The following is a 25,946-nucleotide window of genomic DNA, read 5'->3' as shown; positions in this document are numbered from 1 at the left end:
GAAATGGAGAGTGGCTGGACCAGGCACTCTCTTTAAATGTTATAATTGAAATAATAAACATTCTTCATTCACTTGGTCTTTCTAGGATTGGATGGTCTGGCCAAAATACTTTCAAAATACTTTGAATAGTTACAGCTGTCCTCCAGGACCCCTCTAAAGTGTTTTGGATAATGCCTTTAGTTCAATGTCATCCCCCGACAAGAGCATCTAGATGGCTTCATTATCCCCATGGGAATCTGTTAAATTTGGTTTTGCATGCTAGATTTTCTCCATCAAAATGATCAACATTGTCAAGCATAAACCTTTTTTTCGAGGTTTGTGTGGGGAGGTGGTGGTTTAAAGAAGTAATGTGAGGGGGCAGCTGGGTAGCTCAGTGGATGGAGAGCCAGGTCTAGAGACGGGAGGTCCTAGGTTCAAATCTGGCCTCAGACACTTCCTAGCTGTGTGACCCTGGGCAAGTCATTTAACCCCCATTGCCTAGCCCTTACCACTCTTCTGCCTTGGAGCCAATAAGGGTTTAAAAAAAAAAAGAAACAATGTGTTATTAAATTTATTTGAAAAATAAATTTAGACAAGTAAAACACTTATGCATTTGTGGGATCTGATAATATTTGTCTTATTATTTATTTCTTTGTCACTTTTCTACCAAGAAGTCCATTATATTTATATAAAATGGGTACCTACTTTGTTTCCAATTCTTTTCTATGAGAACATTAGCATGTAAAAATTCTTTCTTATATAGCCCCTTCTAGTTGATCCAATTTGTGTACCTTTCTGTGTTAACCTACACATCTCTGGAAATCTTTGCCAGAAGGAGAGCAGCTAATAGCTTCCTAAATTGCTTTAATGGTAATTTCATCCTTCAAAAGGCAGAGGAACAAAAAGAGGAAGATTGTATACTCAATCTTATTCTCATCAACAAGGAAGAGCTTGTCGAGGTAGAAACGATGGGAATCGGGTGCAGGGACCATTCCTTCCAAGAGTTTGTGGTAGAGTAGGAAAGGAAGAGCTTTCGTGGTCTCACATATGCCTTAGATTTTGGAAAAAACAGATTTAAAGGGTTTAGAGAAAGAACAGTTAGGATTCCTTGTAAAATTTTACAGAGGAAATTAACACAATAATAGTAAACATAATATTACATATCAGTATACTATATAAAAACATAGATGTCATATATTTGATAATATAACAATAATTATTATTAATCTTCATAAACACTAAGTATTTGTCACTTGACCAGGTTTAATATTTGTTAAAGTGACATGAAATCCTCTAGTCAGAGGTCATAATTTATTAAGATATTCCTTTTACATGTGAATAGATTTTGAGTAGCATTGCCAGAGAGCATGGCAGAATGTAGAAGTAAATAGTTGTCTGACTTTAGCACCTTCTCTCTTTCCTTAAATGTCCCTTTTCAGGTACTTATTCTAGTATTCTTGCATTCATTTAACTAGCTATCAATTTTATCTCATTGATAATTTGACTCTGTCCCCCAGCTCTTCTGCCCACTACTCACAACTTTTTTTCTTTCTCTGATGCTGTCTTTTGCTCCTCACAGATGCTTCATGTTTTTTGGTGTCTGTTTTGATTGTAGAAGGAGTCCACTGGCCAGTTAGATACTTGATTGGCTGATAAATAAATTTAGTTTAATATATATCTTGCAGAGAATTTCATTCATTATGTATTTAATCTAGTGCATTAATGAATTTTAAAGGGAAAGGTTTAGAAAAACCTGTGATAGCTTATATGAACTTTTGTGGGGTAAACAGAGCCAGAAGAATGATTTTTAAAAATAACATCACTATTGTAAACTCTTGAGAGTTCCGGAATGTTGGCCTGTAGGATCTCCTGATTTGTAGAAAAGCTAGTCTTCTAATCCTTACAACAAAAGTTAAACAAGATTTAGACATCATCAATGCAATGACAAACCACAATTCCACTACTGTGTCTTGTGTCACCTCCTATGTAGACTTTTCTTTCTCAGTCTCCTTTGCTAACTCGTTATTCATACCACACCCTTCGTGTTCCCCAAGGTTCTATACTAGACCTTTTCTTCTCCTCCTACACTTTCAGTAACTCAGCAAAACTCTTAGAAAAATTGTCTATGCTCATTACCTCCATTTCTTCGTTTCTTACTCACCCCATGCAGTCTGGCAAATGCATACTCATCAAAACTGCTCTCCCCAAAGTTACCAACAATCTCTTAATCATCAAATGTAATGGTCTTTTCTCAATTCTTTTTCTTCTCCACCCATTTGCTGCATTTTGATACTGTGACCCTTCTCTTCTCCAGGATATTCTCTCCTCTCTAGTGTCTAGGTTTTCATGACGCTATTCTTTCCTGGTTCTCCTCCTACCTGTGTTGCCTCACCTATTCTGTCTTCTTTGTAGACTTATCATCCACATTCTTATCACTACCTGGATACTCAACAAGGGCCATTTGTCTTCCCTATTATGATAATTTAATGCATTATTTCTTATAGAAGCATTTAGGGTAATTCCTTCTTTATTTCACTGCTAGGAAACCTGGAGGAATATTTTTCACGTCCTCTAAATTCCTCTGCTATGGACCCTTAACTTACAAACTTGAAAAGACTGAAGTAACTTGTGGCTGGTGTGGTTAGTCTAATGCCGCCTCTGCTCCCTCAGTCTCTAAGACATGTAGACTTTCCTTCAGTTCCTTCTCAATGGTTGTCTTGATAGGTCAGGGGTTCTTAACTTTTAAAAAATTGATGACTATACTTAAATATTGTTTTCCTTTGTAATTGTGTGTATTATACAGTTAACATTTTGGGAATGCGTAGTCTTCAGGTGTCTATGATACAGAAGGAGAATCCATTATAGTGTTCAGTTACCCTCCATCTTTTAAGCTTTGTTACTCTTTGTAAATCTTAAAACACTATGAATAGAGGCTATTATTATTTGCTGCTCTTCAGGTTCTTGAAAGGAAAGTGCTTTGTAAACAGTAGCAGTGTTGCTATAAACAGTAAGATGTTAATATAAATATGAAGCTACTGTAATTCTTGTGTCTGAGACTCATGGTATCTCAGGGGTCCAGAATACTTTGAAAACCTGAGAAAATAGAGAGATGGTTCCTGCCCTGTGTGTTCAGAGACCATTGTGCCTCTGAGGGTTCTTCTAGCAGAAATCCTTTTCCCACACATCCTATTTGGGCTTCTTACTACTCAATAGAGCAGATAAATTACAGAAAGAGATCTCTTTCTCTCTATCTCTCCCTCTTCCTCTTCTTCTACCTCTCCTCTCACCTTCCCTCTCCCTCCCACCTTTTAACAAACTTTTTACTTAGACATAGTGACCTCAGGACAAATTAGTGTGGTTTTCCCATGTTCTCTTTTTTAAAAAACAAGCTTTAAAAGCCCTTATTTATATTTAGCGCTTTAAGCCTTATAACTAGCTTCAAAATTTCATAAAGGCAATATAACTGTTATTATAGAGGCTACATAGTTTTATTGCAGGTGTTTTTAACATCAAGCCTATAAACTTGTTTTTTAAAAATATTTTGATAATTGTATTTTAATATAATTGACTTTGTGATTCCATATATTTTACACATTTAAAAACATTGATCTGAGAAACAGTCCATAGGTTTCACAAGACAGCTAAGAGTCCATAACAGAAACTACTGCTTAAATAGAAAGAGACTTGGATTTGGGCTAAGCAAAGACCTGAGTTTGAATCCTACTTTCTTCTTTCTTTTTTTTCCCCAAAATTTTTTCCAAATTTATTTATTTAGAATATTTTTCCATGGTTCCATGATTCATGATTTTTCTCACTCCTCTTCCATCCCCCCTCCCAGAGCTGACAGGCAATTCCACTGGATTATACATGTATCATTGTTCAAAACCCATTTCCATGTTATTCATATTTTAGTAGAGTGATCTTTTAATGCCAAACCCAAATCACACCCTCATCAAATCTTGTGATTGATCATATGTTGTTTTTTTTCTGTATTTCTACTCCCACAGTTCTTTTTCTGGATGTGGATAGCATTCTTTCTCATAAGTTCCCCTTCATTGTCCTGGGTCATTGCATTGCTGCTAGTAGAAAAGTCTGTTACATTCAATTGCATCACAGTGTATCAGCCTCTGTGTACAATGTTCTCCAGGTTCTACTCCTTTCACTCTGCATCAATCCCTGGAGGTCTTTCCAGTTCATTTGGAATTCTGTTCAGCCATTCCCCACTTGATGGACACTCCCTTATTTTCCAATTTTTTGCCACCTCAAAGAGCATGGTTATGAATATTTTATACAAATATATTTCCTCATTATCTCTTTGGGGCACAAACCCAGCAGTGGTATGGCTAGATCAAAGGGCCCTTTGGGCATAGTTCCAAATTGCCCTCCAGAATGGTTGGACCAATTGACAACTCTACCAACAGTGTATTAGTGTCCCAATTCACCCTCTCCAACATTTATCACTTTCCTTTGCTGCCTTATTGGCCAGTCTGCTAGGTGTGAGGTGGTACCTCAGAGTTGTTTTAATTTGCATTTCTTTAATCAGGAGGGTAAATCCTACTTTCAGTGTTTGGCACTTGAGTGATCATGGACAAAGTTCTTAGCAGTTCTGTAGTACTTACCCTCTCAAAGTTGTTGTGAGAATTAAAAAAAACATTACAAAGTAATCAAGAGTTACAAACATTTGGAATCTAACATGCAGCAGTTATTTAATTGTATATTATAAGTGCCAACTATGGTCTAGATACAGTGCTAAGTGCCAGGTGCAAAAAGTGGCAAAAGAAGGTTCCACCCTCAGGAAACTTAGAATCTAATGAGGGAGACAATACCAAAACATCACTGTACCAAAGGGGGGAAAAATCAAAGAGATAAATTGAAAATAATTAAGAGACTGAAGCACTAGAATTAAGAGAAGTTGGGAGAGATTTCTTATAGAACAGCGGTTCTCAACCTCTCAATTTGTAGCAATGAGAATACATAATGCATCAGGTATTTACCTTCCAAATCATAACTGTAGCAAAATTACAGTTTTGAAGTAGTCACCAAAATAATTTTTTGGTTTGGGGTCACTGCAACATGAGGAACTGTATTGGGGGGTCACGGCATTAGAAAGGTTGAGAACCATTGTTATAGAAGAAGGGATTTTAGTTAGTACTTAAAGAAGCCAGGGAAGGGAATAGGTGGAAGTCAGGTAGAATAGCATAGAACATTCCAGGTATCAGAAATAGCCAGAAAATATATCAGGAGGCCAGTGTCCTTGGATTAAAGAATAGGCTATAATTAAAGAAGGCTAAGAGGGTATTGAAGGGATGAGGTTATGGAAGGTTTTGAACGCTAAACAGAACATTTTGAATTTGATCCTGGAGGTGCTAGGGTCACTGGAGTTTACTGAGTACAGGGTACAAATGGGTGCGAGGATTATAATCCAGTCTAACAAATGATATAGGTTATTTTTATGTGTAAGGAATTGTGGATACAAAGAGAAAATAAATGTCCTCTTCCTCAAGGACTTGAGATTTTCCTGGGGAGAGACAACATTAAATGGATAAATAAAATAAAGATAACTTGGAGAAAGAGAATAGTGTTTTAGAGGCATTAAGATAAGTTGATAGAAAAGAAGATATCTTTTCACTAAAGCCTTAAAGAGGGGAAGCTAGATATTCTATCAGGGGGAGCTACAAAAGGAGTATTCCAACCATGAGGTACCCCTCTGTGTAGAACCAGAGAAAAATATGAGATACAGTGCTGACTTTGAGGAATAGCAGATAGACCATTTTGGCTGGAAAGTACAGTGAGCCTGGAATTTGGCCAAGGCATAAAAGTTTAGTATTCTTATATTCTTCTCACACCAACTAAGCCCTTCTCTTGTTGCCAGTCTCTAATGTCTTTATGTTACGAGCAGACAACTATACTTTGAAATGGACGTTATAAAGCTTGAGCTAATAAGATGAACAGTGATTTCAAAGTGTGGTTCATTGCCCCCTGGGAGTGCCCAAGACTTTTTCAAGTGGTCCATGAGGTCAAAATTCTTTTCTTGTTTCCATTTCTAAAATGATTAATTTCAACAAATATAAAAGTTCTTTATGGAAGGTCTTCAATAATTTTTAATAGCATAAATGGATCTTGATAATCCCCAAAAGCTCAAGAGTTTCTCTTTTAGGAACATTATTTTGGCAGCTGTCTGGAAGATAGATTGGAGAAGAGAGAGACTGAAAACTGGGAGTCTATTTTGGAAACTGTTTCAGCAGTTCAGGGGAAGAGATGTAAGGGTAGTGGGCATAAAAAGAAGGGCATATATGAGTGATATTGGAAAGAATACTGTGGAGGTAAGATTTTCAGGACTTGGCAACAGATTGATTAATTGGAGATGAGAGGAAAAAGAAATAAAGTTAACTAAGGTTTTTAATAGGAGCCAAGAGAATAATAGGGAAGTTTGGAGGAGAGATGGGTTTAGTTGGGGGAAGGGGGGTGGGGTGGGGAAGAATATGAAACTTATTTTGGTGTCCAAGTTAATCTTTTAAATCATTTTTTACTATCTTTTAAAATTCTTTTCCAAGCATTTAAAATAGTACTAATCAAATTTTATTGTTCCAGACAGTTCAGTCACACTTATTTTAGTTTGAAAATTCAAGGAGCAAATTGTACATAGATATAGATATAGATATACAAATAATAACAGGTAAACATACTTTCTCCTCTTTCTATTGCAGAGTATTATATGAAGGGAAAGAACGTCTTATTTCAGGTTGTGAAGTGATCCAAGCCACACCCTATGGTCGCTGTGCCAATGTCAACAATAGTTCAACTACTTCACAAAGAATCTTTATCACTTATCGAAGGGCTCCTCCAGTTCGACCTCAGAATTCCTTGGCTGTAACAGATATCTGTGTTATTGTAACTAGTAAAGGAGAAACTCCTCCTCATACATTCTGCAAAGTTGACAAGAATTTAAACTGTGGAATGGTAAGAAAAAATTGGTTGATTTGCAAATTGTATTTTGACAAAAAAGGGAGGGACTAGTAGTACTGGCAAATTTGGGGGTGCAAAAGTTCTCTTCTCCCTGCATTTTGTTTTATAATAATTCAGCTTTTAAATTTTAATCATTTTTGTCGATGTTGCTACTTAAAGATCCTTGTCTCTTAAAGAAATTTAGTAATCTTATTTGTTGGTGTTTCCTTAGTATTGTCTAGATTATCAACACAAGAAAATTATGGATTTGGTAAAAGGTAGCAGAAGTATAGTAGATTTGTTTCACTGAGTCCTATCTGCTCCCCTTCCTCTCCATTATTGAGCAGCAGAATATTCTTTAAGAATATTCTTTAAGTCTCAAACCTCAGTTAATAGTTGGATTAGATTTCTTATGATTTCTAGTAAGCCAGACAAATATTTAGTAAGAACAACTTGAACAAGGTGGTATTCCTTATCTGTTCTTCTCCAAACTTATCTTTTTAATCTGTAATTCTAGTCTCTTTGTAGTTTCTTCTTTGAGTGTCCTTTTGTTATGCTAATCCCCTGAGCCTCTAACCTTCAGTGTTTATTTCTGTAATTTCAAATCAATCCATTTTGAAGGAAGTGGAATTGTCATACATTTTTCTTTCCTCACAGAATTCTCATCTTTGTGTGTTATTAAGTTTGATAATATTGAGTGTGAATATATATGTGATTTTAAATTGCTATTCTGAAAAAACATCTAAAATTCCTAGAACATTTAATAAACTTCTGAATTTGCATTTTTGCTATTTGATCTTTGTGAAATTTAACTTATGTTTTTTAGTGGGGTTCCAGTGTGTATCTGTGTTACAAGAAGTCTGTACCTGCTTCTAATTCAATAGCATATAAAGCTGGTAAGTTATTTTTATGTTGTCCCCTTTTGATATGTGTATTGACACACACTAATATCTCAGTAGAAGAGAAGATAAATGTTTGATCCTCATATTATTGGGAAAAAAAGTTAATTATCTATATACAGATAATAGATAATACTGTCAGCTCATATGGATATGATTTTAATTTTAATTCTTAATTATTCTCAAATTCTGAAATCTTTCTCTTTTTACCTTGACTATTAATAGGTTTTCACCTTTTAAAAACAACTCTACATCTAAAAAGTTGTTAAACTTAACTTTGTGAAAATGTTCAAGTTTTAAGAGTAAGACAATATTAGAATCCAGGCTTTTGGTGCTGTATTTTTTTTTTAATCCTCACCTTCCTCAAAATCAATACTCTTGCATTTATTGGTTAGACTGAATATTTAATTGGTGGTCACCAGGGATTTAATTTCTAAATCCCAAAATGAATTACTCAAGTAAATGGAATTTATAGTAGTTTATTTTTACAATATAGGGAAGATATTAAGGAAGAGAGAGAGAGAAATTGTCAGGCACCAGTCGGGGAAAGGAGTCTCAAGACGATAGGCCTTTCTTGGAGGTTCACATCTCCAGAAAGGGCAAGGAAAGAAGTCAGCCTTTTCACTCACCATGGTGACTGTCTAAAAGTAAAGCAGTCTTGAGGTCTCCTGCATAAGCTCCTCCAGAGGTCCAATTCCATAGCCAAGTGTCTTCACTCCAAGTCTGAGTGACTGTCTTCCAGTCTCTCCTCTGAGTAACCGTCCATCTCTGTGTCTCTGTTTCCACTACTTAAAAACCTTTTTCTCTTGTGTCACCTCTCCTATATTTACATCTACCAATCACAGCCAATACTCCTCTCCAGGACTGCCCACTATTTCACACGTGCGTCACAGACCTCCCACTCAATGTATGAAATGGGTGTTCATACCTTTTTGTGGTTAGTTCATACCTTTTTGTGGTTAAAATGGGTAGATCTACTTTAAATACTGGGTTTATACTTTGGGGATTAAAATCTAAAAATAGACAGGGGATTACAATTTAATCTTTACAATAAAGGAAGAGCTAAGTACATTCATTGTTACAATCAGGGGAGACCTAAATCCAATCTTCACAATACCATATATTGGTTCCAAGGCAGAAGAGTGGTAAAGGCTAGACAATGGGGGTTAAGTGACTTGTCCAGGGTCACACAGGAAGTGTCTGAGGCCAGATTTGAACCTAGGACCTTCCATCTCTAGGCCTGGCTCTCAATCCACTGAGCCACCCAGCTGCCCCATGGTGTATTTAAAAAAACTTTTAATGCCAGGAAAAAGTTTGGTGAGTCAGCAAATTGTTGTATAGTTCTTGGCCTTTGTATATACCAGCTGTCATTAGGAGTTTATGTATTGGATATTCTGAAGGTTATTAGTGAGTGATACTGCAGTTTAGAAGGAAATGATCAATGTTTAGTCTTTGAAATCTATGTTTGGTCAGGAACCAAGATTGTGGAGTAGAAGTAGGGAAGCTTGAAACCACCATGAGACTTCCCTCTAACCAATCTGAAAATAACACCACAAAATGAATGAATGGGGTAAATTACATCACAAAGAGGCATGAAAAATTATTACAGTGGAGGGGAGGATGAGGATGGTGATGGGCAATACTTAAAGTTTACTCTCGTAACAGGCTCAGAGAGGGAATAACAACCATATTCATTGGGGCATAAAACTATATCTTGCCCTAAAGAGTAAAAGTGGAATAAGACAAGGGAAGGGAGGTGGATAATTGGAGGGGAGAAAACAGGAGTGATAATAAGCAAAACACTGGTGAGGAAGAACAGAGTAAAAGGAAAAAGCAGGAAACAGTAATCATAACTGTGAATATGAATGGGATGAACTCATCCAAAAAATGGAAGCAGACAGCATAGTGGATTAAAAACCAGAGTCCTGCTATATGTTGTTTACAAGAAACACATTTGAAGCAATATGACACACAGAGTAAAGGTAAGGGGCTGGAGCAGAATTTATTATGCATCATCTAAAGTAAAAAAAACAGGAGTAGCAATCATGATCTCAGACAAAGCTAAAGCAAAAATAGATCTTATTAAAAGCAATAAGGAAGGAAATTACATCTTGTTAAAATGTACTATAAACAGTGAAGTAATATCAATACTAAACATATATGTACCAAATGGTATAGCATCCAGATTTTTAAAGGAGAACCTGAAATTATGTTTGATGCTCTTTTTTTTTTTACACAGTATTTATGCTTGACGTTTTCCCAAATGAACTTAAGAGTGTCTGGCAATATTTGTTTATTTAATCTGGTGGAAAAAATTTTTGTATCCTCACCTTTGTGAATCTTTAAAACTGCTCAGACTGTACCTTAGAAGATTTGGTTAAGCTATTCCCCTATTGTAACAAATGGAGGTACTTGATCAAGAATGTATTGGGAATTTTAAAATTACTCCACCCTGCTCAGACAGTGCCTTAGGGGAAGATAAAGTTGTAAAATTCCTGATTGAACAATGAAAAGTCCCCAACTCATAGTGAAAAGCAAAAACCCTAAGCTAGATGGTCTATTTTAGATCTAATACAAAAAGGTGATAAGTGCCTATAAAGGTTATATTAATCACTAAAAGGGCAAGCAACTTACAAAGGGCAAGCTTAGCAAAGAGATGTGAAATACTCAGAAGATATAATCTAATCAGAGAAGGTGATAACAAAAGAAGATGTGAACTAAGAATGAACAGTCCTGGGGAAAAGCATCTACTGTGATTGGTAGATGTAAAAATTTAGGGGAGGTGACATAAGAGAAAATTCTCTTTAAAAGGAGGTCAGGAGCTGGCTCTCTGAACTTAGTTGGAGTTTGGAGTTAGTTGGAAGAGCTGGGTCTCTGAACTCAGTTCAGGAGTTGAGGATTTCAGTGAAGGACTGGAGTTTTTGCTTTAGGACAATCTTGTGGTGATTAAAGACTAACTAGTCTCTCTTAAGGCTCAGGCCTAGGCCCTTCATACTATTTTTCTCTTATTCTCTCTCTCTCCCTTCCCTTAAATTCCTTCAAATCTCCATAAAACCCATCTGACTTGGGTATTTTCATATTTGGGAATTTTTCCCATGGCGACCACTTACTTGTGATTTAAAACAAGACACTAAACATTACAGTTTTGGTAATTCAAGTCTTGAAACCCACATTTTCATGGTTACACCCAAGTAGGTGGGAAGGACCTCTATTTCTTTCCTCTCACCCTCCTTTCCTTCCTCTCTCCCTCCCTTCTTCTCTCTCTTCCTTCCTTTCTAAATTTCAGTTCCAAGGCAGGATGTGGTGAAGACTAGACAATTGGGATTAAGTGACTTGCCCTGGGTCACACAGTTAGAGAGGTATCTGAGGTCAAATCTGAACCCAGGACCTCTCATTTCCAAGTCTGACTCTATCCATTGAACTATCTAGCTGTCTCTAGGAAGTTGAGGGTTGTTTTTTTTTAATCTTACTTTCTGTCTTAGTATTGGTTCCAAGTCAGAAAGGGCCAGGTAAATGGAGTTAAGTACAGCTAGTGTAACAGTTAAAATTTAGAGGGAGACTGAGGCAGGTAGAAATTAGTTTCTCTCTGCAAGGAGTATTGTATTTTTATGAGATTTATTAAAGATTAAGGATTAAAGAAAATACAGGATAAGAAAACACGTGCCTAGGCCAGAGAGACCTAGACAAGATAATGTCACATCATGGAAGAGACGGGTCTGCCCCAAAACGGAAGTCCAAAAGAGACCCGAGCCTATTCACAACCAGGTTTAAATACCTTCTCGATCTTGGCCCACGTGAGAATTCAGTGAGATTACAGGGCATTCTGGGGATTGAAGTCCTAGATTTGTGTCTCTTTTTTACACTAGATAGTCTCTTAGACTAGATTTGAACTCATGTTCCCCCGACTTAAGGCCTGGTGCTCTATCCAGCCTCTATATATTTTCTATTCAACTAGGTGGGATATCTTTCCAAATATTACTTACCATTCTTCCCTTTACTAATAATATATAGATGTTTAATAAAATTTACTGGTTCACTGAAGGTAGAATCTTAGTGAATGCATCTGGGGCATATATTATTGTTTATTTTTTATATTTAATTTTTAAATCTATTTTTTCCATTCTCCTCCCATAAAAAAAAAAGAAAAAGTACTTGTAATAAATGTACAGTTAAGCAAAACAAATTCTTGTTCTTGGATGCTTATGTCCAAAAATATATGTTATTGATTTTTTCCACAGTTAATAGGAGACTGAGGGGATAAATGATAGATGTCTTAATTTTAATAAGTTAATTTGGTACTGGATTTTGACATTTCATATGTAGAACTTTGTCTAAAGATCTATGAATTGTGTACCTTTTTAAAGTACTAATAATTTTATTTTGTTTTTTATCTTTCCCCCACAAAGGATTAATTTTTAGATATCCTGAAGAAGACTATGAATCTTTTCCACTCTCAGAATCTGTACCTCTTTTCTGCCTTCCTATGGGAGCTACTATTGAATGCTGGGATCCCCAAACCAAATACCCACTTCCAATTTTTTCAACTTTTGTTCTGACAGCTTCTTCTGCAGAAAAGGTATATATTAAAATAATAATCTTTATTTAAAAAAGTTTTTCCTTTCAATATTATAATTGATCTATTTCATTTTTTCTTAATTATTGATGTAGGAAAAAGTATAAAATTTTTTTAATGAGTATTAATTTGGCCATGTAATGATTGATTCAGCCCAGTACACTATTAATACAAATAAGATTGCTCCGGTAATTTTTCAAGAGCCAAGAGAAGAAATAGTTTTTCAAATTTTCAAATTAACACTCCTAAGCATCAATTTACTTAGAAATACTTGTCTGGGGCCTCTGTTTTTCCCATTTTCATTTAATCACTTTGAATACTCCTTGTTTAGTGATTGATTACCCTTTTGTGATTTAGAGTTGCTATTGCTGATGCTATAGCTAATTGCTATGTTCATTATAAATTAATCTTATCTCTTCATTGAAGCTGGCCTTCCAAGGTTATCTGCTTTATTCCTTTTAAGGTAGTTTCTCACCATCTACAGTATAGTTATATGGTACATTTATAATTTACCAACTATAGTATATTTATTCTAGTTGAAAGTTAGCCACAAATTATAAACTTTGATATCATGAAACCTTAAAAATTTAAATTTCAACTTTTTTCAGTGAACTATTGAGAATTTGTGTGTAAAGTGTTCATCAGGTTTATGGCTTTGTTTGCCAGATACAGTATTTTTTGAGGATTTTTGAATCTGGCAGATAGGAATGTAGAAAATGCAAGAGAGTTTGCTCTCTGGGTTCCTTTTTAGTCTGATCAGTTTTGTGTTGCCTGGAAATTTTTTCCTCTCAATGTAAAAAGTGATGAAGCTGTCAAAGAAGTTGTTGTACGTTGTTCAGTTCATTTTCTAATAGTGTTTGTCAGTTTATGGTGTTATTGTGTTTCAAAAAAAAATCAGTTTTTTACTTTATATAATTTTGCCATTAAAATACTTTATGTTATTTTTACAAAGAACAGATATGAGGTATCACATGCTAATCGATTTGTTGTATAATATAGTATGTGTGATTTTACAGAACTAAAACATTTGCAGAAAATTAGATTAAACATTAGAACATAAGTAGAACTGAAATTTGTTTTTTATTGCGAAATTCATTTCTGGTTGGTTAGTTATGAAAATTAGATAAATTTTAGTGTCACATTTAAGAATATATAATAAATAACAATCCAATTTACTTTGATGTTCCATTGTTGGATAGAAAGGCTCAAGTCCTGACTCTGAAACTTAACAAGTATGGGCCCATAGTGTTATGTTATTGTTATTGTCATGTTAAATTTATTATCATATTCAGTCTGTATGTAATAGAGATTCCAATTTTCATATACAAACCCCCTTTTCTGCTCTTTATAAATGGAAATGTTTATCATGCTTCTTGATGTTTGTCAAATTTGTAACAAAGTAAATTTCGTTTTAACAAGAAATCATGTAGGTAATATTATTCTACAGCAGATTTTTACAGTCACATAATAGACTGTATGGTACAGTGTATAGAGTGATTATTCTGTGACTCTAAATTGGTCAAAATGCTACCGTAATGGCATTCATCTAATAAGATATTGCCATATGTGTGTTAAAATCGTATATGATTGCTTACAAAAGGTAACAACAGAGAACTTTTTTAAATGATCATCTGATTTATTAATATGCATGAGAATCCATAATGTGGTATGCCCTACAAAGGAATTTGCCACTTTCCTGGAATATGTCTAGCACAGAGTCTAAACAGAAGACAGAATCCCTACAGATTGCTTCTGTTGGTACATGACACTGTGTTAATTGCATCAAGTCCTGGGACATCGCATAATCTCCCCAGAGAGGTAGGGATCATGCTCATTCAAGACTCAACATGTAGATATCCACAGAAAATCCCAGAGGATGAAGAAAGTCTGTTATGCAGGCTTATTGGATGAAGTTGATTAGGATTACTCCTTAAATGGATCATTCATATCTTTGGGTTTTTTCTTAATTAAAAAAAATTTTTTTAACTTATTAAAAGTGTTTTTTGAGTTCCAAATTCACTCCTGCCTACATGCCTCTTCCTCAGTCATTGAGAAGGCAAGCAATGTATTATCACTTATGCATGTGAAGTCATGCAAAACATTTCCATATTAGCTATGTTGCCAAAAAAGGAAAGAAAGAAAAAGAGAGTGAAAAATTATGTTTCATTCTTTTACTAGAGTTCATCTATTCTCTCTCTGGAAGGGGATAGTATTTTTCACAGTGAGTCTGTTGGAATTGTCTTAGATCATTGACTTGATCAGGGCAACTAATAAGTCTTTTGTAGTTAATTGTCCTTACAATATTGCTGTTACTGTCTTCTCCTGGTTCTGATCACTTTGCTTTGTATCAGTTTATATCAGTCTTCCCAGGTTTTTCTGAAACCATCATGCTCTTCATTTTTTTTTATAGTATTTCATCACAGTCATATATCACAACTTATATAGCCATTCCCCAATTGATGGACATCTCCTCAATTTCCAATTTTTGGCAACCAAAAAAAAAGAACTACTATGAAATTTTTTATACATATAGTTCTTTTTCTCTGTTCTTTTATCCATTTGAGTTACAGACCTAATAGTGCTATTGCTGGGTCAAAGGATCTGCACAGTTTTATAGTTTTTTGGGAGTAGTTTCAAATTGTTTTCCTAAATGCTTGAACCAGTTTATAATTCTACCAATAATATATTAATATGCCAGTTTTTACACATTCTCTCTAACATTTGTCATTTTCCTTTTCTGTTATGTTAGCCATGAGGGGTATGAGTTGGTACTTCAGAGTTAATTTTATTTGATTTTATCTAATTATTAGTGATTTAGAGCATTTTTTTCACTTGGGTGCTAATAGCTTCTATTTCTTCTTCTGAAAACTATGTTCATATTCTTAGATCATTTAGCAACTGGAAAATAGCTCTTATATAAATTACATAAATTTGATTCAGTTCCCATATTTGAGAAATGAGGTCTTTATCAGAGAAATTTGCTATGCTTTTTTTCACTACTAGCCTGCTTTTCTTTGAGTTGGTTTTGAGTGTGCAAAATCTTTTAAATTGTATGTAATCAAAATGATCACTTTTATCTCCTGTGATCTTCACTCTTGTTTGGTTGTGAACTTTTCCCTTTTCATAAATCTTATAGCTAAAATTTTCTGTGCTCCCCTAATTTGCTTATGGTATCACCCTTTCTGTCTAAATTATGTACCCATTTTAAGCTTATCTTAGTATTGTTTTGGGGATGTTGATCTATGCCTAGTTTCTGCTAGACTGCTTTCTGATTTTCCCATTTTTGTCAGATATTGAGTTCTTACTGCAAAGCATGGTTCTTTGGGTTTATGAAATAACTTGATTACTTTGGTCATTTACTATAGTATATGGTGTACCTGATCTAATCCATTGTAGGTATCTGGTATTTAATGGAGGGATATTTATGTATGTATGTATGTATGTATGTATGTATGTATGTATGTATGTATGTATGTAAATAAATAGCTTGTAGTATATGACAACAAAGATTGTGCACCTAAGGCAGTATTAAGAATTTAATGTCAAAGTGATGTGAAAATCTAGCCTCAGATACTTCCTAGCTGTGTGACCCTGGACAAGCCATTTAATCCCAGTTGCCTAGCCCTGACCCTTCTGCTTTAGAGTTGCTACTAGGACAGAAGGTAAGAGGTTAAAAGAAAGTGATGTAAAATCACAAGAAGTGGAGTAGAGCAAGGAAAAGGTTAAGTCAAGAGACCTAGGAGTTGAGCTCAGCACATTGTATTGCCTAGCAGGAGGAAGATTAGGAAAACAAGGACAAGAGCCACAGAATGAAATAAGGGGTAGATTCTTTTACACGTTTTTCTCCAGTGGGTTCTGCATCAAGAACTGAGACCCTAGCATCTGTTGGCTAAAAATGGAAGAGATTCAACTGTAGTGTTAATATGTAGGACAGCCCAGGACATCCCCTAGCTGGGGCTGGATTTTAGGTGGGGTTGATGCTACCTTGTGAACCCATTTACAAGCTTCCAGGAGACAAAGTTAATGATGGAGTGCTTGGCTTTCTGCTTCATGTGAACTTTCTGGTAGATAAAAGAATGAACTGGCATCCACTGGGCCTTTCCATTTGCTCTGAAGCCGCATCCAAAGATCCACCAGACTTTTCTCTCCATTCTACAATTGAATACTTATATATTTATATATATATAAATAAAACTAGAAATATGAGCTTTTGGAGAATAGGGATTTTATTACTATTCTTTTTGAATGTTTGGCACTTAGCATGATAGTTGGCACATAAGAAGTATTTGATATATTCAAATCAATTCATTTCTCATAGTTACATAAAAATTAGAAGTATTCGTTTATCAGAGTCAAATATATTTCTTTCTTTCTTTCTTTTTTTTTTAATAAAACCCTTACCTTCCGTCTTGGAGTCAATACTGTGTATTGGCTCCAAGGCAGAAGAGTGGTAAGCGCTAGGCAGTGGGGGTTAAGTGACTTGCCCAGGGTCACACATCTGGGAAGTGTCTGAGGTCAGATTTGAACCTAGGACCTCCCGTCTCTAGGCCTGGCTCTCAATCCACTGAGCCACTCAGCTGCCCCCAAAGTTACTATGTTTTTTAGGAAGGCTTTCTTTTTGGCCTACTGGACTTTTTTTCTGCATAATTCAGACTGATTGTTCTTAGTAAAGTCAGTAGGAAAATAACATTTCTTTCAATGTTAGCTGAGTATATCTCTTATGAAAGTATATTGTTACCTTATTAAATTTTGGTCTTTCCAGTTTCTTTTTAAAAGTTATATTTAAAAAATTAATTGTAAGTATGTCATTATATGAATACACAAGAGTATATGAAGAATATTAAAGATGGGACTAAAACCATTTATTTGAAATTAATTTAAGAAAATTTATTAGCTCATGTTAACATCAAAATTAATTATCCTTAATAGGATGAATATTCTATTATCTTTTAGGTCTATGGGGCTGCTATCCAGTTCTATGAGCCATATTCTCGGGAGCTACTAACAGAAAAGCAGCTTATGCAACTGGGTCTTTTGACGCCTGTAGAAAGAAGAGTGGTCCCCAAATCCATCAATTCAAACAAATGCATTTGTTTACTTTCACATTGGCCTTTCTTTGAAGCTTTTAGAAAATTTCTTATGTTTATTTACAAACTTTCAGTTTCCGGACCTCATCCTCTTCCTATTGAAAAGTATGTATCTCTTCAAGTGTCTTTGGTCTTTTAGGATACTGATTTTGGAAACATAGGAACTTATGTGTATCTATGCATGTATGTATCTATGCAGATGTATATTTGTTAATTTTCAGTAGAGCAACTAATAAGCAAGGTTCATCAACATCATAAACTTAGCACCAAAAGGGATCCTAGTGGTTATCTATCTCCCCTTTTTTTAATGGATGAGAAATTGGAAGCCCAGAAAAGTTAAATAACTGGTCCAAGGTCACACATATATTAAGAAACAGAAGTGGGAATCACATTTAGGTCTTCATATGGCTACCCAACCAAGTGAAAGTTTGTTCTTCCTCTCCCCCATTCCCCAGTGGTACATATTGAGGTCTTGAGGAAAAAAAATGAAAAGAAACAGTAAAACCTGAGAAGAAGAGATCTAGAAATGAAGACCCATGCCATGTATATGCATGTATTTTTACATATGCTTCAGAATATATCTCCTGTAATGTATATTTTCCCTCGGGCTATTTTCAGATACCTAAAGATGTTTAATAAATGGGAAAATTTTAACTACCCAGAAGAAAATTCAGAATAGTAACAGAATCATTAACACTACAGAAAAAATATATCTTATTCCTTATAATGCACAGGCATAAAATTCTTGTTTTGAGATTTTATAAAGAGTATTCATAATATTGGAGGTAGGGAAAAACAAATTTAAATTTGAACAACCTTGGTTAAGTTTATAACATTGGCTATTCTTTAAGTTTTACTTTTGATTCATAATCAAATTTTCAATTTAGAAGCTTTCAGAATAAAAGTAAAGGTATAATGTCCTTGTTCTTATTCTTAATATATTATTTTGTACCAATAGAATTTATGTAGCCTGTCATAGATGCTACAATGTCTTTGGTTTTATTAAAGTTGCTGTCACCATAGAATGATTTTATATTTATATCTTCCATAGTTTTTGAATATTATTCTCTCTTCAAAGATAAGTTAAAAATGTAATAAAGTAGAGAGCAAACTAGCACTTCCATTCAAGCTCAGGAGTCAGCTCTGTTACCCTTATCTGATACAAGTGTATGATCTCAGCTTCAGTGGTGCATTGTCATGGTGCTAATGTAATTATTTCTTAATTACATAGTGAGTAATGAAATCAGTACTTAAGAGGTTAATCATTTCTTAGATAACATTACTAATAACATCAGAAAATAAAAATTTTTGTCCTTATTTTCTTACTAAATTCAGACATGTTTAATATAACAAGTGAATATTTGTACTATACTCTTTGCTATAAAATTTGGTTTTGCTGCTATTTAGGATATAAATTTTCATACGTGGCTAGGTTGCTTGGCAGTTACCTTAATCTTCTGTGTTCTAAGAATTTTAGTGTGAGTTTTGTGGGACTAAAATAATGTTTTTGGTTTTTTGTGTAAAAAAATATGTATGTGTATATTTTTAGTCTCTTTATAGTGTTCAAATGGAAAGAAATGCTACAACAATTTTAAAAATCTTTGGAATAAAACTTGGTGTAATTACCATTCAGTGTGTTTCCAAGTAAATGATTAATCCACATTTCTTAAAAATTATTTGTAGTAGGGGGCAGATGGGTGGCCCAGTGGATTGAGAGCCAGGCCTAGAGATGGGAGGTCCTAGGTTCAAATCTGGTCCCAGATACTTCCCATCTACCCTGGACAAATCACTTGACCCCCATTGCCTAGCACTTACCACTCTTCTGCCTTGGAACCAGTGGTTCCAAGACAGAAAGTAAGGGTTTAAAAAAAATTTATTTGTAGTAATGAAATCAAAATCGAGAATAAAACTTGATCACTAATAATGATAATAGATAACCCTAATTCATTGAATTTTTGTCATTTCTTTTTTCCCCATTATAATTTCATAGCCATATTGTGAGAAATAAAATATTTCATCAAGATATAAACATTAGTATTCTTGATTTATAAGTTGAGAAATTAAAACAGAAATTAAGTGACTTGTGTAAGATTGTAGTTGTAAAGGTAGGACTTTATCCTATTCACTCTAGGCCTTCTGACTACAAGGTAACTATTGGTCCTAAATCACACTGAATTAGGTGTTTTTGGTCAGCTATTCCCATGTTAACATTTATAATGTCATGAATGTAGCTCTTTAAAGCCTTGTGTTCATGCCATCCCTCTTTTTATGCAGACATTGAATAGATTGTTAGAATAAAAGCATAAAATAATTTGAGGTTCTAACAAATACCCCAGGTTCTTTGGTTCCATAAATTTTTATTGACTTTTTCAAAATTTACTTGAAACATTTGAAAATAGCATTAATGTTATATCTACTCGAATGGGTTCAAATTCATTTATTTTTATTAAGAACCTTTTTAAATTTGAGGGAAAGGGGTTGCTAAATAAGGTGGTACAGCAACCTTTCTGTAATGAAATCTTTACTTTGTGGATAATTGTCTTTTAAGTATATTATACTGTGTGATCATTCATGGTTATATGTTGAAAGAAACATGTTAACACCCCCCCCCAAGCCATGAAACTTTAAAATGCTATTCAAAGCTAATGTTTACTGTGTTTAAATGGAATTTGTTAAATTAACTAAATAAGGGGGGAAAATCTTATGTTTTGAATTTCTTTTCAGGCACATCTCACATTTCATGCAAAATATCCCTTTCCCATCACCACAAAGACCAAGAATTCTTGTTCAGGTAATAGAAAAAGGGTGTATTGCATGGGTGGGAGGATGTTGGTGTGAACTTTAAATCTCTATTGTCAACTTTCTCTTCTTTATGGAAGTTGTTTCTTTGGCAAATTCAGGGGTTTACGGAAGTAATGATACTCAGTCTTGCATCCAAAGCATCATAATGCTTTGTCTGAATCATCTCCTTACTCACTTTTCTTTTACAAATATTCTGCACTTTGTCATCAGAAATTAGGACTAGATACTACCCAGAATCAAAAAGTAAAATAAATTCATGGAAAACTTTTAAAAAACATAATTTTAAATTTAGTTTTTCATGGTGGCTCTGTCTTGTGTCTGGGTGTGTGTATTTGTGTGTCTATACATGATCATTTCACTTGTATTCTGATTTAAATGTAGCTAAATAAAAAAAATGTCATCCTTCTGATATAGGTGTATGTGTTATTTTGGATATTACATTTGCAATATATGGACTATATTTTGAAATATGTCCCTTTAGGCCTTATAAAGCAAACCTAGCTGCCTTATTCCTCCCACCCCAGGTTATTCTGTCTAATATAGACAGAAACTTTAAAAAGGAAAACAACAACTTATTGAGTCCTTAATAAATCACATGCATTTTATGATAGCAATAATAAGTTTGTCACTAATTCTGTAGTTCTTCAAGCATTTATTGAATTAGCATTTTATATCTAGTCTTATTGATTAAATTTGAGATGTTACATGATTGTGTATATTTGATGTCAAAACTATTTCCATAAAACATTATAGTAGCACAAAATCTAAAGTGGAAGATGTCTGAGGAAGTTTAGTTCAAAGGGTATTTGAACAAGAATGCCTTCGTGAGTATATTTGGTTATCTAGTCTTCACTTTAAGTTCTCCTGGGAGGGCATAGTCACAAATTATGGAGACATTCTGTTCTACTTTTCCTTAGTTCTAATTGTTCAGATGATTTTCCTTATATCAAGCCTAAATTTCCTTGTTGCTTCTTCTATCTTTTTATTCTAGTATTACCATTTGGGGACAAGCAGAATTTCTTCACATATTTAAAGACATTTATCATAGTACCCTGAGTTTTTTATCCAGATGGAGTTTCCCCAGTTCTTTTTAGCTGATCATCATATGGAATGATATTTTAAGACCTTTCACTATCTAGATCACACTCTTGACATGCATAATCAGTATTCTTACTAAAATATGGTACCTAGAAATGAAATCTGTATTTAACTAGTGGTCTGTTCAGGGTAGAGTAGAGTAAGCATAACTTAGGCATTATTTTTTGGCTATCACATTTTCACAGTTAAATGTCATCTTTTTAGATTTGGTTCAGTATTCTAATATTTTGGGATTTTGATCTGCTCTCCTTTATGTAAACTCTTCTGCTTGATTTTGTATTATCTACATATTCAAGAAATACCTAATCCATGTATCTAAGTTATTGATAAAAATATTAAACATTACTGAACCAATGAAAGATCCCGAACATTACATAGAGATTATTTTGAAATTGATTATTCTTTAGCTCCACGTCTGTCTAATTACAATATCATTTAGCCCACATCTCTATTTTGCAAGAGTAACATATGAGAAAGGAATTTTTAATATATATTGCCAGATCTTCTGCATTTAGATTTTTTGGTAACTAGATTTTTTTTTCAATTATTAAGCATTTATTTTTCTTTCTTCCACTCTCTACTGGGGGGAAAATAAAACCCTTATAACAAATCCACAGTGTCAGATATGGCCAATACAAGTTGACCAAGTCCAAAAGTGTCTCATTCTGCTTATTTAGTCAGTCATCTCTCTCAGGTGTTTTACATTCATTTCCCAATCTTTATTTCACTCTGATCTTTAAAACCCCTCACACTATTCTTATATTACTGTGCCATGATTTACTATTTATTTTCTGTTACCAGCCCTGTGTTTCACATCCTTTAAAGATTTTTATTTGTTGGGGTTTTTTTTGGTTGTTGTTATAAGTTACGGTTCAATTGTGATCCCCCCCCCCCCCCCCATTTTTAAAAAGGTGACATTTATGTAATACTTCAAGGAATTACCTATCCTTTCTTTGTATCTTTTGAAGTCTGCTTTCCCCAAATCTAAGGTGTGTATCTGATTATTTTAGCTTTCCTTTTTCTCTTTTAAAATTCTGTGACTGTCACTCATTGCTGAGAATCAGGGTTAGCATACATTGTCCTATCATTGCTTCCTTCATGGTTTGAAAGATGAGAGAATTATTAAAGCCAGCCAAGAAATTATTGATTGACATCTCTGCAATAGAGACAGAACTCCAGTAGATGTCCATAGACTTTAAATCACTAATGTCCCTCTGTCAATGCTTGTGGTGTTTTTTCAGGTCTTTAGCTATTTTTGCCATTTCCATATCTTATGAAATCATGATTTAGATTTAGGCTTTCCAGGAGTCTTGTGAAGCCCAGATAGTTTTAATTCCAGCACTTAATTTTTCATTCATTTGAATTCTGAACAGGAGACTTTACTTGTGATTTCATTAGTTTAGGCAACTTGTAGTTTAGAAAATTAAGGCACCAATTGTAGATGGCTTTGTCATATAGGCTCACCAAGAAAGAGAGAAATATACTAGGATAGTTAGCAAAAATGGCAGAATTTTGTGAGAGTTTTTTAAGGATGGAGATTTTGGGATGTTTGTAGGCAAGCCAGAGAAGTAATTTATTTTTTTTTATATATTTTTTTTAATTTTAATATTATTTTATTTGGTCGTTTTCATACATTATTAACTGGAAACAAAGATCGTTTTCTTTTCCTCCCCTCCCCCCCCCCCCCGCCTTTCCCTCTCCCATAGCCGACGCATGATTCCACTGGTTATCACATGTGTTCTTGACTCGAACCCATTTCCCTGTTGTTGGAGTTTGCATTATAGTGTTCATTTAGAGTCTCTCCTCAGTCTTATCTCCTCCAACCCTGTAGTCAAGCAGTTGCTTTTCAGCGGTGTTTTTACTCCCACAGTTTATCCTCTGCTTGTGGGTAGTATTTTTTTTTAGATCCCTGCAGATTGTTCAGGGATTGCATTGATACTAATGGAGAAGTCCATCACCTTGGATTGTACCACAATGTATCAGTCTCTGTGTACAATGTTTTCCTGGTTCTGCTCCTCTTGCTCTGCATTACTTCCTGGAGGTTGTTCCAGTCTCCATGGAACTTCTCCACTTTATTATTCCTTTTAGCACAATAGTAGTCCATCACCAACATATACCACAGTTTGTTCAGCCATTCCCCAATTGATGGGCATCCCCTCATTTTCCAATTTTTGGCCACCACAAAGAGCGCAGCTATGAATATTTTTGTACAAGTCTTTTTGTCCATTACAGAGAAGTAATTTATAAAACAAATTTCAAGATTAGAGACGAAGTGGGAATGGTTAGGGATGAATAGCATACTTAAGATGGGAAACACATGGGATCCAAATGCAATTGTAGAGGACTTAATCTTGGCAGACAATGAGAAGGGCCACCCTTCGTTGCAGACTAGGTTAAAGGAGAAAATAGTGAGGAATATTTTCTACATTTCTTAGAAAGCTTTGGCAGGGCAGGTTATTCTTCCCCAGTGACTGTTGTCAAAGAGGTATATAGTCCAAAGGTAAAAGTGGAATGAAGCTCCATGTTACCTTCCTAGAAGTGTGCTGTGTGGGGTCAGTTGAGTGTCCATGTTATCTTGGCTCTTGGTATTAGTCTTGATGGTGGGAGTAATCCAGGATTGCAGCCTGAGAAGGCAAGATTGTTGATAATCTTGAACTTTTTACTATATGGCATATTTCTTTCTGGTCTCTTTCATTTCCTTTCTTGGCAAAGAGTTCCTACATTATTCAAGTTTGTCCTTGTTTATTTGCAAATTACTTCTTGCTGGCTGCTTATAAAAATTTGACCTTTGTTCTTTTGATTATAAAGAACTGTATCTTAGTGGCTAATTTTTGGCTAAGTTAAATTTAAATTACTTTGGAATATTATGGATTCAGCTTCTATTTTTTCTCTTGTGATTTCTGGGAATGTGTTTAGGCTCTTTTTTTCCCTTTCATATTTTTGGGGGGAGGAGAGGCTGGTAATTCTTAGCTTGTCTTGTTGGGCTTTGCCTTCTAGCTCTCTTGCTTTTGATTGTAGATATTTGAAATTTCCTAGAAATGTAATTTCTTTAAGACTTGACTTCATGTATTACACAAAGCCTTTCTGGATTCCCCAGCTGTTCATCCCTATCCTCCTAAATTATCTTTGTATTTATTCTGTGTATATGTGTGTATATATATACATATATATATATATATATATATATATAAAGTGATATATATATGTATGTATGTATTTCCTATAGTATGTATTATATCTATCAGATCTATTAATGCTGTACATTTAGAAGAATGGAAGATTCTTGAGAGCTAGAATTGTTTCATTTTTGTCTTTGATTCTTCAGTTTTTCCTTTACTGTATTTTTGTACATTATATTCTTTTAATAGTCCTTAGAGGAAGGGACTTTGATTTTTATCTTTTTTTCCCCTTATTTATATATATATATATAGTGCTTTTCACATAATGGGTGCTTAATAAGTGCTATTTCATTGAATCTTCTTATTTTGCCTTTTTTTTTGCTCTCAATTTTTAACTATCTTCCTGACTCCTTCTATTCCTCACAGAGATTATTGCTTCATTGAGATTTTCCACTACCTTTCCCACTTTCCTGTTATGATCATTGACTTGAATTTTTTTTCTTTCAATCATCTTATTTCCCATTTTATGGGTGGTCCTTTATTCCTTTATACCTCTTTGTGATCCTAAACACTCTGGGACTTCTTTCAGTATTCCATTTTCTATTCTTCAGGCATAGTTACTGTTTTCTTTTTTGATTTGGAGATTATTACTTCATTTTCCCATATAGTTTTTGTTCATTCATCTTGAAGATTTCTTTTTGCTTATTTGTATCTTTTGTTCTTTCAGTTTCCTTAGAGAATTTTCCTGTGAGGGATTCTTTCTTTTTCTTTGTTGCTGTCCTTAAACTTTATTTGGCAAGTTTTTGATATTTTGAAGTGCTTACTATCCTGCTAAGGACTGGAGATAGACAGAAGTGCTAAATCCTTTGCCTTCAAGGAGAGGGGGAGATAATATGCGGACAGACATATATAAGCAGATACATAATGAATACAGAAAGAAGACAAAGGATGCTTGAGTCTGGGTGACACTAGCTGCCTAGGGTATCAAGAAAGACTTTCTTATTTACACACACACACACACACACACACACACACACACACACACACACACACACACACACACACACTCTTTTGTATCTGGAAGACCAAATTGAACTTTGAGCAAAGATTCCTTGACTTTGTTCAAATACAAATATGTATGAAATCTAGGTCACTGAAAAATTTATCCTTCTTTGCATACCTTTGAGGTGCAAGATCCTCAGTCCTTATTTTTTGGTGGTCATTTCTTTGGGATCTCTTCTCCCTTAGTTAGCACCTTCTCACCTCTTTAGAACCTTTGTTTCCAAATTCCTTTCCCCTTTTTTGTCACTTCATCCTCTCAGGCAGAAGAGCCTCATTCTTCTTTTGGATCTTTAGTAGGTTGGTCAATCATATTAATACATCTGAGTAAATATAGCTGATGTTCTTCCTAAGATAGATGCTTCACCTTGACTCTATCTTCCTG

The 25,946-nt window shown here is 34.5% G+C and overlaps 1 protein-coding gene and 1 long non-coding RNA gene across 8 annotated transcripts in view; one reads left to right on the top strand and one right to left on the bottom strand.

Moving 5' to 3' along the window:
* DENND4C (DENN domain containing 4C) overlaps nt 1-25,946 on the top strand; it is a 124,816-nt gene that overhangs the window by 32,084 nt on the left and 66,786 nt on the right. For 6 of the 7 annotated variants that reach the window (XM_056804462.1, XM_056804463.1, XM_056804458.1 and 3 more), the window contains exons 3-7: nt 6,687-6,939; nt 7,751-7,820; nt 12,230-12,399; nt 17,350-17,588; nt 20,208-20,274. In XM_056804462.1, the coding sequence (XP_056660440.1) occupies nt 6,687-6,939; nt 7,751-7,820; nt 12,230-12,399; nt 17,350-17,588; nt 20,208-20,274 (799 nt within the window). Of the gene's footprint in view, nt 1-6,686; nt 6,940-7,750; nt 7,821-12,229; nt 12,400-17,349; nt 17,589-20,207; nt 20,275-25,946 lie in introns of those variants that run through there. The other variant, XM_056804465.1, reaches the window with a different exon arrangement.
* LOC103098238 (uncharacterized) lies at nt 609-8,693 on the bottom strand. The gene is made up of 3 exons (XR_008913385.1): nt 8,453-8,693; nt 1,517-1,628; nt 609-1,030 (listed from the first exon to the last, which is right to left on the bottom strand). It is a non-coding gene; the product is annotated as an uncharacterized LOC103098238 (long non-coding RNA).

Source organism: Monodelphis domestica, chromosome 7 (genome assembly GCF_027887165.1).
Source record: "Monodelphis domestica isolate mMonDom1 chromosome 7, mMonDom1.pri, whole genome shotgun sequence".
In the NCBI taxonomy this organism is placed as follows: Eukaryota; Metazoa; Chordata; class Mammalia; order Didelphimorphia; family Didelphidae; genus Monodelphis; species Monodelphis domestica.
Note: the sequence above shows the minus strand (reverse complement) of the source record. Positions and strands in the feature narration are given on the sequence as shown.